This window comes from Hylobates moloch, unplaced genomic scaffold, assembly GCF_009828535.3.
Source record: "Hylobates moloch isolate HMO894 unplaced genomic scaffold, HMol_V3 SCAFFOLD_5, whole genome shotgun sequence".
Lineage (NCBI taxonomy): Eukaryota > Metazoa > Chordata > Mammalia > Primates > Hylobatidae > Hylobates > Hylobates moloch.
This window is the reverse complement of record NW_026652280.1, coordinates 80336576-80351481: the sequence shown is the minus strand read 5'-3', so window position 1 is coordinate 80351481 and position 14906 is coordinate 80336576. Positions and strand designations below refer to the sequence as shown.

The 14906-nt window shown below is 58.1% G+C and overlaps 1 protein-coding gene across 15 annotated transcripts in view; it reads left to right on the top strand.

The window, feature by feature from the left end:
• Positions 1 to 14906, top strand: part of SYT7 (synaptotagmin 7) — a 66534-nt gene that overhangs the window by 34731 nt on the left and 16897 nt on the right. For 8 of the 15 annotated variants that reach the window (XM_032153035.2, XM_032153036.2, XM_058438782.1 and 5 more), the window contains 3 exons: positions 3440 to 3808; positions 7724 to 7846; positions 12878 to 13013. In XM_032153035.2, the coding sequence (XP_032008926.1) occupies positions 3440 to 3808; positions 7724 to 7846; positions 12878 to 13013 (628 nt within the window). Of the gene's footprint in view, positions 1 to 2; positions 3809 to 7723; positions 7847 to 12877; positions 13014 to 14906 lie in introns of those variants that run through there. The other 7 variants (XM_032153043.2, XM_032153041.2, XM_032153042.2 and 4 more) reach the window with 3 other exon arrangements.

Sequence of the window (14906 nt, the reverse complement as noted above, 5' to 3'; positions counted from 1 at the left end):
GATGGCGCCCCATGGCTGCTGGAGCCGTGAGCTCAGGCCTGCCCTGCCAGGGTGGACAGCGGGACCCCTGGCATGCCCGCTGCTGCCCCCAGAGGTGCCGTCCTCGGCCCCTGGCTCATTCCATCCCTTCATGAGACTCTCCCATCATCCTTGCCATCTGGCACAATGAACTCAGCCATACAGTGATGCATTTCAGCCTCTGGCTGATGCCCTATCAGTCCCTTCCTTTGCCAGTGACCAGGTCATTCCATTTTCTGCCCCCAGGGCAGCTTCATTTCAGTCCCCGGGTCATCCCATCCTCTTTGATTGGCCGCCCCATCTCAGCCACCAGGTCATCCCTCCATGGGCAGCAGGCCTGTGGTTGTTCCATCTCATCCTGGGTATCTGGCCCACTCTCAACCTGACAATCACCCATCAGCTCCCAGGCTTTCCCTCTTACTGCCAGCAGATGGCTCTAGACCCAGAAGTTGAGCCATTCCATTTTTGACCATTGGGTGACTCCATTGGCTGTCCCAGTCTTGCTTGAACCATACATCATCTGTTGTGGAAGCCACTCACGAGCAGCCGCAGGCTGCCCCATCGGTTCATCCTCATCTCAGCCATCCCCGTTGGCTGTCCCAGTCTTGGTCACCAAGCTATCCCACCACTGGCTGTTGGGACCATGTATTCCTGGAGGTTGGGTTGTCAAACCCCAGCTAGCTTCACTCGCCAGATATCATGGGGTGTTCTAGACATCAGGCAGAAGGAGCCGTCCCCTCTGTAATAGCTGTCTGAGCTTGTCAAACCGTCAGGCCCACTCTTGGCTGATGGACGAAGGATTGGCCCCTGTTTTCCACAGACAGTATATCCCCTCTCATGAGGCAGCTTTATTCTCATCTTGGCCTTTGGAAACTTCTGATTGCCCTCATCAGAGCCCTTCTAGGTCCTGAGTCCTTTGAGCTGTGACCAGTCTCCCTTGGGGTATGAATTCCATTTTCAGAAGTTGGAACTCCCAGTTAATGGAGCAGCCTCCCACTTAACAGGCCAACAGCCCTGCCCCTTCCTAGCTGTTGGGCCATCCTGTTGCCTCAACTGAGGGCCCTCCTGATTCTCTTCAGAAGACCTGTGGTTCCTGCCATTGGGAGCACTGAAGGCCACCGTACCGAGATCTCTTCCACTAGTTGGCTTGAGTGCACACAAGCCAATTTCTCCCAACATCTGGCCTCAGGAAGGTCCCACAGGGAAGCCACACACCCCTTCAGAGAGCCCGGCCCAGTGCCCCACCCTCCCAGCCTGCCCCGGCCAGTCTCCAGGCCGGTTAGGCCTCCATGCCATCCGCTGCCTCCAGGCCTGGAGGAACCAATTTTAGTTTCCTGTGACTGAGAGGTTGTAAATTGGACTAATTTTGGATGTGATAGGAAACCAAAATGAGGTCACCAAGGAGGGGGAGGAGGCAGCTGCCAATATGCCGCCCTCCCTCTGCCTTGACCTGCCCCCAGGAAGCTGTGGGCCTACCTGGCCAGCCAGGCCTGGGCCTGCCCCTGGAGGTAGCCCGGATTTCAGGCCTGAGTCAGGCAAGGCTGCCACCCCTCCAAGACCCCAGCTAAAGCCACGTTTTCTTTCTTCTCTCTTTCTTTCGCTCTCTCTTTACTATACTCTTTCTCTCCCTCTTTCACTCTCTCTTCTTCTTTCTCTCAGCCCACAGGGGTAGCCTAACTGTTGTCTTTTGGTTCCCAGGGTAGGCTCAGAGGGTGAGCAAAGCTGAGGTCTGGTTGCAGTGGTGAAGGTGGCTCCCAAGGGCTCTGGGGCCTCCTCCCTTGGGCAGCCCAGGGGATACTTGGCTGCCCCACGGCCCTAGACCAGAGGTCAGCAAACTTACTCAGTAAAAGGCCACTTGGGAAATATTTAGGCTTTGTAAGCCATATAGTCTTGCACAATGACTCAACCCTGCCATTGTGGAATGAAAGCAGCCAGAGACACTATGTAAACTAATGCCAATGGCTTGGTTCCAATAAAACTTTATTTACAGAGACAAGCAGCAGGCCAGATGTGGCCCACAGGCAGTGGCTTCCCAACCCCTCCCCAAGACCACTGGATTGAGAGGTGGAGGGAAGGGACAGAGGAGGAGAAGATTGGAACCCCTGAAGTTCCAAGATGAGAAATGATTCACCCAAAGCTGCTCATTCAGCCCAGTCTCTGGCTCCGCTCTGGTGCCTGGGGGCAGCCTGGCTCTAGCCCTGCCTGTGGGATATGGTGAAATCTCCAGCCAGCGCATGAAGCAGACAGATTCTCCAGGGGTGGCCAGGGACTTCTGACTCCAACCACTGGCATGGGGAGCTTTTACCAATACAGCATTTTCAACACAGCCCAACCTCATTAGATCCTCATGGCAATTCTGTGACAGAGGAAGCTTGGGGATTATTTTATTACTCCCATTTCGTAGATGAAGAAACTGAGGCCCAGAGAGGTGGAGTCACTTTTCCAGAGTCCCATATTTAGTAAGTGGCAGAGGTGGGGTTTGAACCCAGTTCTCTCTGAGGCTATACTGCATCTGACCAGCCATGTCCTAGTTCCTCTCTGTCCTTGCCCCACTTCCCAGTGCATTTCAGAGATGCTGATGGGCCTGTGGGAGAGCATCCCCTTGCAGATACATCAAAGACAGTCACCCTGTTCTCTGTTAGAACTGCGGTGAAGTGTCGGATGAGGGGATACTGGGTTCCACCCTGTCTGCACTCTTTCTTGGTCCAGTCCTCTGACTGGGAGATATTTCCAAGGTCCCAGGAGAGGATGCTGGACCTCGGAAACAAAGAACCCTGGAAAGAGGGCAAAGATCCACGCTAGAGCCTGAATCCTAAGGCTGCGCTGGCCACAGGGTAGAGGTCTGCCGCTTCCTTGCCTCTGTGGACAAAGTATAAGAACTAATGGCTTCCCCGGCCTCCCCAGGATTACTAGGCCAGCTCTGCACTGGCCTGGATTTCTTCCTGTCTCCAAAGGATGGCAGTACTTAGAACACAGAGGCAGACTTTCCTGGTGTCCCCCAGTGAGATAGTGGGAGGGGCCACAGCAGCTCCCTCCACCCCTCCCACTCCAACATGACAGGCAGCCGCAGGGCCCAGGGGACCTGCCTTCACCACGCAGCCTCGGCAGCACTCGCAGCCCACTCAGACCAGCAGGGAGGTCGGCCTAGCCAGGAGGTATTCTGGCACTAGCTGAGCCAGGGCCAGAAGGTGGGTGGGCAGAGCCGACCTGGGGCCTCAGGGTGGGCGCGAGGGCTTTGCAGCCTCCTGGGCGAGGCAGTGGCGGCGACGGCGGTGGCGACAGCTCCGATGGAGGCCTGGCGAGGTCCGGCAGCGCGCACCCTGCACTGGGGCCTCCTAGTCCTGGCCCTCGGCTTCTTTCTCTTCCACTGTGATCCCTTCATCTGCTTCTCCTTTCTCTCCTCTCCTCCACCTGCCCCAAGTTTCGAGGACTCCACCCTGTCCACGGCCACTACCCTTGAGTCTATCCCCAGCTCCACGGGAGAGCCGAAATGCCAGCGACCCCGCACCCTGATGCGGCAGCAGAGCCTGCAACAGCCGCTGAGCCAGCACCAGCGGGGCCGGCAGCCCAGCCAGCCCACCACCAGCCAGAGCCTGGGCCAGCTACAGGCCCACATGGCCTCAGCGCCAGGCCCCAACCCCCGGGCCTATGGCCGGGGCCAGGCTCGGCAGGGCACCTCGGCCGGCTCCAAGTACCGGGCGGCGGGGGGCCGCAGCCGCTCCAACCCGGGCAGCTGGGACCACGTGGTGGGGCAGATTCGAAACCGAGGCTTGGACATGAAATCCTTCCTGTAAGTCCTCCCCTTGAGCGGGCCGGCCCCCACCTCCCTGACCCAGCCTCCTGCCCCCCAGATCTCCTTGGGAGCAGCTGGTTGTGTGTACCTCCCGGCCCTCCATCCCCTTGGCAGGGTGCCAAGCAGACTCGGCAGCCCCTTCCTTAGCCTCTTGTGGCTCATGCCTGAAGGCCACCACGGAAGGATTCTCAGCCACCTCCCTATGAGGACCCCTGCCCCCCTCAGTGCTCTAGGGCTCAGGGAAGTTCCCCCCTAAAAGTTAGGTGGAGACACTGGACAATGCCCTGAGATACATCTCTTCTCCCCAGCTAGTCCCAGGCTGCTCTTGGCCTCCTGGCCAGTCTTCCTTCTCTCCTGTGACCTCTCTCCTCCCCCTTCTGCTCCCAAACCCATCCCTTTTACTCATCTCCAGCCCTGCCTCCTCCCCTGCAATTTACTTCTGCCCTGTAACCCGACTCTGCTAGCCTTCCTGGCCCACACCCCTCCCTCCCTCTCACTTCCTCTATCCCTGTCCCTACCACCAGCCCTCCCCCATCTCTCTGACCTTCTATAGCCACCTGTCCTCCAGCTCCCGTCCTGACTTCCCAAGTCTCCTTCCTCCAGTAATGACCCATCCCCTGAGGACAAATCTGAGATGTTGCCCCAAAGCTTTAGAAAAGGTTGTTTCTAAATTGGAGCTTTCTTTCAAGTATACAGGTCTAAGAAGTAACAACACACCATCAGTGTCTAACATTAACCATTCCCTCCAGCCATTCGCCTACCCCCTGCTCTCCCTGGAGGGGCCCCACCCAGGAAGCCCCCTCCCCAGCATCTCTCTGGACATCTGCCCTCCACTCTCAGAGCCTAAGACAGGTCTGGGCTGCCATCCCCAATATCAGCCCCCTCCTTTGCCCTAACATGAGCTTCCTTCTAGGCCCTGGGGATTGTTCCCATCGCCCAGGTCTTCCCTGGGAGCACTTTTCACGGAGCAGGAGACCAGCACACTAAGCCTGGGCGAGGAGAAAGGGAGGAGGAAAGGGAAGCATTGGCAAGATATAGGGATTCTGAAGGCAAGCAAGTTCCTCGGAGCATCCTGTCTCTCCTCTGAGACCTCAGCCAGGCCTTCCCGGGCAGATGGGAGCGCTGCCCTGGGAGAGGCACCCCACCCGAAGAGGCCCTGCCGTGCCAGCTTCCCATACCCGTGCGAGTGGCCCATGGCCAGCAAGACATGCTGCCTGTGACTCTTTGGCAAATCAGGACACCATATTCTCTGGGGCTCTACCCCACTCGAGGACCTGCAGGAATCTAACTGGACGCCTGCACAAGATGAGATGCCCAGAAGAGCCTCCTGTCTTCCAGGTGGCGGTTTGTTTTGGGACAGAGGCCGTGATCCAGGCGTGGATCTTGGAGAGTCGAGGGAATTGGTTCTGCGTGGCTTGAACAGGACTGAGAGCCTGCTGGGCCCCTGCACGTCCCTGCTCCTCCCCACCTCAGACTGTCTTATCACAGCTATCACCCTACTTCCTGTTCCAGCAGCCATCAGACTGGGCCAGGGGCCTGCCAGGATCCTGGGTACCATCTCTTTCCTGCCTGCTGCCTTCTCAGCTAACCAGGATTGGTCCAGCATCACGCATGCAACAGCATCCTCTGTCCCTGCTCTGTGCCTCAGGACAAGTCTCATGTCCCCCTAGTTGCTGGCAACCTCCAGAGCTCACCTCAAGGGTCAGCCAACTTTTCCTAGAAAGGTCCAGATAATAATTTAGGCTTTGCAAGATGCATGTGATCTCCATCACATATTCTTTTTTTCTTTAAAACAACCCTCTAAAAATGTAAAAACCACTCTTAGCTCGTGGGCTGTAATTTGCCCCTTGATTTACAATTTAGCTGCCCTGTTTCTGAGGCTCTTTTCTTGCCCAAACGCTGGTGGATCCAGTAGAGAGGCAGGTGGCGAGGGTTGTCCCGACCCCCCATGATCCCACCCACCCCTTGCAGGGAGGGCAGCAGCCCTCTGCTTGATGGTCATGACTCCCCTAACATTGCCAGCTTCTCCCTCCACTCTCCAGCCCCTGCCCCTCATCCTAACCCTCGCGGCCTGCAGAGCTGGAGAGAGTGACGAATCGGGAATTTATGCAGAGGAGCTGTTCTGGTTTCAAGAAGAGAAAAAGGAGTATCTAAAAAATGCATTAACTGGGGAAAAAACATGTTGTTTTCACTGAGTTTGCCTTCCCCCAGCACAACTAGCTCCCGAGCAGCCAAATGGAATTTTACCAACTCTGAAACAGTACTGGTGGGCAGAAAACAAAGAAAAGGAGGATTTGTCCTGAGGGAGGGGACAGAGTTTTTTCCCGAAAGTTAGATCCCAGCACAAGGGTCAGCCTGGAGTAACTGTGCCCAGGACCAAAGATGCAAAGACAGGGAGGTCACAGCAGCCACTTAGCTCCCTCCGTTCACTGGGACCCCAGAGGTAATGTCCCATTTTCCAAGACCCTCGTGCCCTCGCCCCTCACATCAGAGGCTATTTCTCGCCTGTTTGTTCCCTGTTTGACAACTGCTCTGAGAAGTTAGAGCAAGCTCTTCCTCTGTAAACCTCGCCTCCCTTCACAGTGGTTGAAGTGGTAGGCTTCCTGACCCAGCATCCTCTCCCTTCCAGAATATTCCGTCAGCCCTACTGTCTTCCCTTTGGCCCTTCTTGAGACATGCTTTCCTGCCTGGCCTGTCCGAGAACCCCTCCCTCTCCTTTTGTTCTGATGAGAGGCCCAGCGCTGGAGGAGCTCCACAAAACACCCAGAAAACACTCACGGACTCTGATGGTCTTCGGGGACAGCAGGGTCGCCAATGATGCTCCCTTCTCCCCCGCCCGGCAAATGCGGGTAACCTCGCAAAGACCCTGGCAAGTTGCCCGATGGTTCTCTGAGAATGCCCCCTCTAAAGGTGTCACACTTGGCCTCATCCGGCTGCCCACATGTCCACTCCAAGAGAGTCTCGCCTTCTTGCCTACCCCCTCCCCGTTCAGCCTTGACCATGCTCCCTCAAAGCACGATCTCTCACTGCAGGCACAGGCTCCCTGCAGTCCTGCCAAAACTTCTCCAGACCTTGCCAAGTTCCTGCACTTTCTCGCCACTTTGGCTTGTGGTGCCTTCTGGACCTCTTCTCCAATGAGAGGCCCTTGACCTGGACTCAGCAGTGGTGCTCATTCCCTGGATCTCCAGCAAGGAGGACACAGGAGACAGCCACTATGGCCGAGTTGCCATATACCACAAAGGACTTTCATTCTCCTCTGATGGCCTTGTATATCCAGGAGCCTAGGGGAGGTAGCTCCTTAGACCCTACCTGGCTTCAAGGACATCTGGTTCACCATGACACAGCGTTGTCTATGAAGGGCTTCCATAAGGACAGGGTGCAGTGCCCATTGGATTTCAAAACTTTCTAAGCCTGCGCAGTGCCGGTGCAGGATAGTGACGGAGCCCCTCCCTCTTCTCCCAGTGGCCCAGATGGTCAGAGCGAGTCCAGCTGGGCATGCATTAGCCTTTGGAAATCTGTGGGGTCCCAAGGCCTATGCTCATTCCCCCCACCCTAACCCCCGTGTTCCCTTGGGACTGTCCCAGCCACAGGCCACCTCTGCAGGCCTCTGCCCAGCCCCTTGCAGTTTAGCTCTGGAGAATCTTGCTCTTGGCTTGGACCAGTGGAGTCTCAGGCCGTAGTCACCTCCCCTCCCTCCCTGCCTCCACTCTCCCCACTCTATCCTGCAACTGTTGACGTTTGCTTTCTTTCCTGCAGGGCCAGTTTCTTACACTTTTTTCTTCTCTCTCTTTGTCTCTGTCTCTCTCTCTCTCTCTCTTTCTCTCTCTCTCTCTCTCTCTCTCCTTCCCCCCTGCCCCCGCCCACGGGGCCTCCTCGTTTCACCCTGGCCTGTGGGCTGCCCACCCTGGGCAGGGAAGGCCGGATGGTGGTGCTATCCTTGGTCTTAGGGCTTTCGGAACAGGATGACTTTGCCAATATCCCTGACCTGCAAAACCCAGGAACCCAGCAGAACCAGAACGCTCAGGGGGACAAGAGGTACGAGCACAGGCGAGGGCCTGCGGCGGCGGCGGCAGAGAAGGAGGCGCGGAGAGGCCGCCTGCCTCGACCGGCCCCAGCTGCTGGACGAGGTGGTGGTGCCTTCAGCGGATGCTGGAGCGGGAGGACAAGCCCTCTCCCCAGCCGGTGCCCTCACGCACGGCCACCTCGGTGGTGTTCCTGGGGTCTGAGGCCACTTGCGGCCATCCTGGGACCATTCTGGATCAGGCCTGCTCTCCGGCATGCTTGCCCCGGCCCGGAGCAAGCGCAGCCTTTTCTGCCCCATCTTCCTGCTTGGCTCCTCTCTGCTGCCCCTCCATCTTTCATCTCTGTCCCCACCCCAACCGGAAATCCCTGTTTCTCTGGTGGTTGGTGGGCGGGGGGGATGTCAGGGAAGGGGCGCCAGCCTGTTCTCCCTCATCCCCACCCCCTCAACCTCCCTCTTGCCTGGAGGTCCTGTTGGGCTGCTTGGCTGATGGAAGAGGAGCCCATGGTGGGAGGGTCTGGGGCATGGGAGAGGCCTGGTGACCAGAAATAACCAGAAGGCTCTCCCCTGAGCCAGGGCACCAGGACGGAGCTGGGGAGGGCCCGGAGAGGTGCAGGCAGCCGTCCTGAGCAAGGGTGAGGCCTGGCTTTGTTGGGCTCCCTGTCACTGCAGCTGGCCTCGGGACCCTGTGGAGACCGGGCATAGCCTGTGTGGCCACAGCACAGGCCAAGCAGAAGGCTGGTCACTTAAACTGCCACAGCCTCAGCTATCAGGAATTCAGGGAAGCATCTCCTACTGTCTCCATCTCAGGGAGGGGGTGGGGCGCTGCTTATGGGCAAGGGGTAGGGTGGGAGGTCCCAGGGTTCAGGCGGCATCCCACAGCTGGGGCCAGTGGATGCGTGACCTTAGGTTGGGTTGACCACACCTGTGGTTTCCAGGATGAATTAGCCTTTGGGAATCATGGGAGGAGGGCTTGTCACCTTGATCGGGTCTGCTTCCCATCAGACCAAAGGCCTGCAAGAGAGCATGTGGCCTGGCAGCCAAAACATCTGCCTTGCCGCTCTGGTTCTGCCAGAGCCTCGTTCTGCAGCCTTGGGCAAGTCACAGCCCCTCTCTGAGTTCTCTGCTCACTTATCTGTCCAGCGAAGGATTGGACAGGCTAACCTCTAAGGAATGGCCCCTCAGGCTCAGATATGCTAAGCTTTTCATGAGGGAAACAGGCCTTTGGGCTGGGGCATGTGTCCTGTGAACTGGGCAGGGACTGTTTGGACAGGCCATCCTGAGGCTCTTGAGAGGCCCCTAGGGGCCAGAAGGGACTGTCCCAGGCTGCTGCCCTGGGCTTGTGGGCTAGGGAGGGTGGATAGGCTGAAAGGCAAGATGGCCGGCTTGCCTGTCCCTCTGGTGGCTCCTGGAGACCACCCCTCCCAGTTTCTTCCCATCCTGAATCCACAGTTGCATGGTCTGTGGTGGGCAAGGCTGAAAGTCCCCAGAGAGTGGGGACTTTCACTGAGTGGCACAAATGGTGTCAGGCACTGAGCCCATGTGCAGGGGTACTGGAGGAGTGGAGTCTGCCACCCCTGACCCACCTGGGCACTACAGGAGCTGTGACTTCCTGAGCCAGGGTCTCAAAGCTGGGCTGCAGGGCAGTCAGAGGGCCACTGGGAGGGCCAGGGGCCAGGGGCGAGAAGGCACACAGGGGGTGGCTGAAGTCCTCTGAACGCCCACTAAGAAGCTGAGACTGGTGCTGGGAAAGGTGTGAAGCGTGAGGGAGCAGAAGCAGGCTGGAAACGAGATTTCACATCACCCATGTGTTAATGAACCGGCTCCATTGTCACCCACAGTCTATTTTTACCTCCTTGCCACTTAGGTCTCACTCCATATTTAACACACCCATCCCTTCTGATCATCACATCAGCTTGTCCCCTGCCTTCCTGGGAAAGGTGGGTGTGGGGGTGGAGGCCGTGTGCCCTCGCCACCACCCAGCCTGACTTTCCGAGTGGATCGTGCCATTCCCGCCTCGTCATGCCCACCCCGCCTCGTCATGCCCACCCATCCTGGAAACTCATTTCTCATGGCCACTGGGGTGCTTCTCGGGTGGTGGACTGCCACAGGGGTCCAGAATCCAAAGTTTCCTTCCCAGCAGACTCTCCCCTTCCCAAAGCTTGGCACCAACACCACCCACTGGGCACCAGGCAGCTTAGGGCCCCACCCCTCTGAGCTCCTAGACCCTCAGACCTTGGGGTGGTGGCCTTGGGGCGGCTGTCCCTCCCTCTTCAGCCTTTCCTTCTAGACCCAGAGTCTGCCCTTCTGCCCCCAGCCCCACCTTTCCCTCCCCAGCTGACCCCTTGACCAGATGTCTCTGGAGGAAGGAGTGGTGGCCCTTGGCTGTCACCGGGGAGGACACTCAGCCCCCTTGGTCTGTGAGCAGCAGGCTCATGGGAGACAGCGCCCCGGGAGGAGGAGTGGCCATTCCAGGTTCCAAGCAGCGTGGGAGTGTGTCCAACAAGCAGCGGGAGATGGGAGGGCCAGTCACTGCCTCTGTCCCCACGATTCTTGGTGTCCCTGAAGTCCCCCATCTGGGATCCTTCAGCTTCTGGGCCTCGGCACCACACTTCAGACTGCGCTCCCAGGAGGGAGGGAGGGAGGCCCTGGCTCCACGCCCTGCTGCGCCCATTCCGCCCTCAACCACTCTGCTCGTGTCCCCCCGCCATGCTGTCTGCCATCGTTTCACCACTGCTTCTTGGGATCCAAATGGTTTCCACCGCGACCCACCCCCACCCCAACTGGGGGACAGGGCAAGGCGGGGACCAGGCCACCCCCATTGCTCTCCCTACTCTGAAGCCACCATGTTCCTCTGTCACGGTGTGTGTCCCCCGCCTCCTCTCTGCCTCTCCTGTTGGCCGCACGCTCCTCCCTGTCCCCTCGTCCACCCGGCAGCCTTCACACGTCTCTGACTAACTTTCTTGGCCTCTCTCTCCCTCTGTCTCCTTTCTCCCATCTGCTCCTCACAGGGCTGCCCTGGGCCGGTGATGGGCCCCTCGGCCTCTCCCTCTGCCTCTCTCTGTGCCTCTCGCCTCTGTCTCTCTGTTCTGTGACCTCCGACAGCTTCAGTGGTGCTGACCATCTTTCCCAGGCTGCTTGGCAGCTGTGCCGACGCTGCGGCGTGGCCAAATAACTCTAACGTTCTCATATCTTCAGCAGTCAATCTCGCACTCTCCCTGCTCTCCCACTCTGTTTCTAACCTGACTTTACCTCTCCAGCTGTTTCGGGCTCCTCTCCTACCCCCTGCCTGCCCGTGTGAGCACGTGTCCTCTCGTATGTGTGTGTGTGTGTGTATGTGGTGCGTGTGTCCACATGTCCATGTGTGCCATGGCCCTCTGGGAGGGGCGCCCGCGTGTCGCTGGGTGGAGTGGGCGTTTCCGTGTTGCAGAGGCAGGGCCAGGTTTTCACAGCAGGTGTATCGTGCTTCTAATAATCAGGATGTTGGGCCCTGAAACCACTCCCTGCCCTTTCCGTTTCAGTTTGTCCCCTTTCATGTGCACACGTGGCATGCCTGGGTCTCCCCAATGCATCTCCTCTTGGGATCCCTGCGTGCCATCGCTGTATGTGTGTTGTCACTGCTGCTGTGGTTGGCCTGCCTGTGGCCTCTGCCATCCCCTCCCTGCCCCTCTAGATGTCTGTGGGGCTCATGTGCATGTGTGTGTGTACATATGCACGTGCATGTGCGTGTGTGTATGCGCATATGTGTGTATGTGCGTGCATTGCGTGTGTGTGTATGTGTGTACGTGCGTGTGTGTGTGTGCGCACGTGCACCCTGCTTTGGGATCCTGATGTCTCCCCTCCAGGGCCTGGCATATTCCGTGCATGTCTGTCTGTGCCTGTCGTGGTCACCTATGTGCTGGAGGCTCTCTACCAGAGGGCCATGGCTCATGTCCACCCTCAGCGTGTGGCTCCCAGTTTGTGGCTGTGTGCTCTCAAAGCTGTTCTATTTTAGCCTGTCCTGAGCCTCATGCTACTGGTCCCCCATCTCCTCCTCCCTACCTACCCCTACCTCTCTTCCTCCTCATGGGACATTCCAGCCTGGTCCCTGGGCAGGCTTTTAGTGCCCCCTTCCTGACCCCCAGCTGAACGGAGCCTGGGCTTACCACCCAGCCATTGGGTCAAAGAGCCCAGCATCTTGGGAACGGCATGGAGTCAGTTGCAGGCAGGGCTTCTCGGTGGTGCCCGTCTTTCTGTGACCCTGGGTGAGAGCCTTACCAAATGCACAGTCTTCAGCAAGTGGGAGAAGGATGCGAACTGGGGAGCAAGGGGGTGTAGGCTCACCCTATCCAATATGGGGCCATTAAACCTAAATGAGCTTACATTCAACAAAATTAAAATTTCAGCTCTCAGCCACACTGGCCACATTGCAAATGCTCAAATGCACACGTGTGACATGTGGCTGCTCCACTGGACAGCACAAATGCAGGACACTCTGTCACGGTGGAGAGTTGTCCTGACCTCACCTGGTCAGTCTCGTGTCTGGAGGGTGGGAAGAGGATTCTTGATGAGCCCAAGCAAACACAGGCGGGGCGTCTGGGAAACAGACATTCTGGGCGTGTTTGCAGAGGGTAATGACGCGGAGAGGCACCTGGACACACCACGCCACGGTGGAGCCTCCCCCTTCCAGGCTGGGGGCGGATGGGATAGAACAAGCCTCTGGGGAGTGGGGGCGGTGGCCAGCTCAGAGACCGACTATGCAAGCCAATGACTGGAGGGTGGGGGGTTTCTGGGGAATAGGAAGAATGGGGACACCCCCCAAAATATCCACTATAGGAGTAGTTAAGCCACAGTCACCTGGGGTAGAGGCTGCAAGGAGAATGGGCCCCGGGCATGGGTCTCCAGGGAAAACCAGGTGTCCACGTGGACTGGAGTACTGCTCCTGCCGGCCCACCGGGGATGGCAGCTGCTGGGGTCTTCAGAGAAGGTCCTGCCACCCCCCAGGCCGGGGTGCCCAACCCAGCTCACTTCCCAGCCCAATCTCATTTGGACTCCCCTGCCCCCAGGTTGCCTGCAGGAGGGAAGGCGGTGAACACAGCCCCGGTGCCGGGCCAGACACCCCACGATGAGTCCGACCGCCGGACCGAGACACGCTCCTCCGTCTCAGACCTTGTCAACTCCCTCACCAGCGAGATGCTCATGGTGAGAATGAGGGAGCCTGCGCTGCTCCGAGGAACTGGGCTGGGAGGCCGGGGGCAGGAAGAAGAGGGACGTGTGTGGGAATGGGCAGCGGCATGGGAGTGGCCAGGCAGGGGAACGGGGTCAGAAGCAGCCTGGAGAGCCAGGCCCAGCATGGTGGCCACTGGGCGCTTGGTGACTGAGCGTACAAGGCCTGGGTTTGCTTCCCAGCTCTTTCACCAAAATATCTTCTCCATGTCTCAGTTTCTTACTTTGACAAGTGAAAATAAGAATTCCCATCCTGCTTTGATCCCTTTGTGGATTGAGAAGGGGCCAAAGAAAACCCACTCGCGCAAGATACTTTCAGGATCTTAGAGGGAAAGGCTGGTGGGCAGAGGACTCAGGGCAGAAGGTGTACCCTCCTGAGAGTGATGTCCCCTTAAGTGGAGGTCTGGGGTGGAAGGCCTAGCCCAGCGACCTGCCCCATTCCCATGGCTGACGGCCCCTGAGAACAGGAGAGCAGGAATCCACTGGTCCAGGCTCCTCTGAGGGGACAGCTGTGATGGGGTGCTCCTGTCCACACCCACGCCCCACCAGAGGCCGCCAACCCTGTGGGATCCTAGTTCTAGGTTGTTTGGCCCAGACAGAGGTTGTGGTTCCCATGGTGCCCCCAGGGGGGCAGCAGTGAGTCACAGCCACTTGCCCTACCTGTACTTTCCAGAGAGTCCCTGGAGGGAGAAAACTGGGGAGACTGGCAGGCAGGGATTGGCTCAGAAGTCCCAGTAAGGCTTGAAGAGGCGATGAGGCTGGGAACCCAGCACCTGCTGTGTTCCTACTGGACTTGACCTGGGACACTTCATCTCTTTGGATTGAACCCCTCCCTTCTGTAGAGAGAAGGAAGTAGGCTTGGGAGCTCCCAGCCCTCCCCCACTGCCCTGGCACCAGAGCCCCCACCCTTCTGCCAGGTAGGGTTCCAGCCAGCTCTAATCATCCATCCCCACTGCACCTTCTAGCCTGGCGTTTCTCAAATTGCTACGTGCACAGGAATCACCCAGGAACCTTGTTAAAATGCAGATTCCTGGTCAGTGGGCCTTAGCTGGGGCCTAAGAGCCTGCTTTTTTTTTTTTTTTTTTTAGACAGAATCTCACTGTGTCTCCCAGGCTGGAGTGCAGTGGCACAATCTCAACTCACTGCAACATCTGCCTCCCGAGCTCAAGTGATTCTCCTCCCTCAGCCTCCCGAGCAGCTAAGATTACAGTAGCACACCACCACGCCCGGCTAATTTTTCTATTTTTAGTAGAGACGGGGTTTCACCATGTTGGCCAGGCCAGTCTCAAACTCTTAGCCTCGAGTGATCCACCTGCCTCGGCTTCCCAAAGTGCTGTGATTACAGGCATGAGCCACTGCGCCCGGCCTATCCTGTGGTTTTCTTGAATCCACATTAGAGCATCAGATTTTCCACATCCTAGATCTGGTCACCTTGGGCCTCCCCACCTCTCCCCTTCTCCCCGCCCGCCAGGCCCCTGTGTGTCTGGCCCTCCACTGCCCTCCTTCCATCTTCCCCCACCCAGGCAGACTGGCCCCGGCTGTCCTCTCTTCTGGATGGGCCATTGCCACAGCCCACCCTGCCTCCCTGCACAGCCCCTTAATTGGTTACAGCTTCCCGGCAGCCAGGTTCCCAGAAGGGACAGCCCCTTCCCAGCCAGCTTGCCTACCCCTTGCTGCCCCCAGAGAGGGGCTGACAGCTGCAGCCAGCGGAAGGAAGGGCAGGCCTCATCTCCCTCTCCTGTGCTGGGAGGATGCTCAGAGGTGGGAGGGCAGAGTCTAATTGCACAGCTCTTTTCCAGTGCTAGGTCGTTGACGTTAACAGCCATGATAAGATAAGCAGGGCAGAATCAGCCCACTGTGACCTCAGCC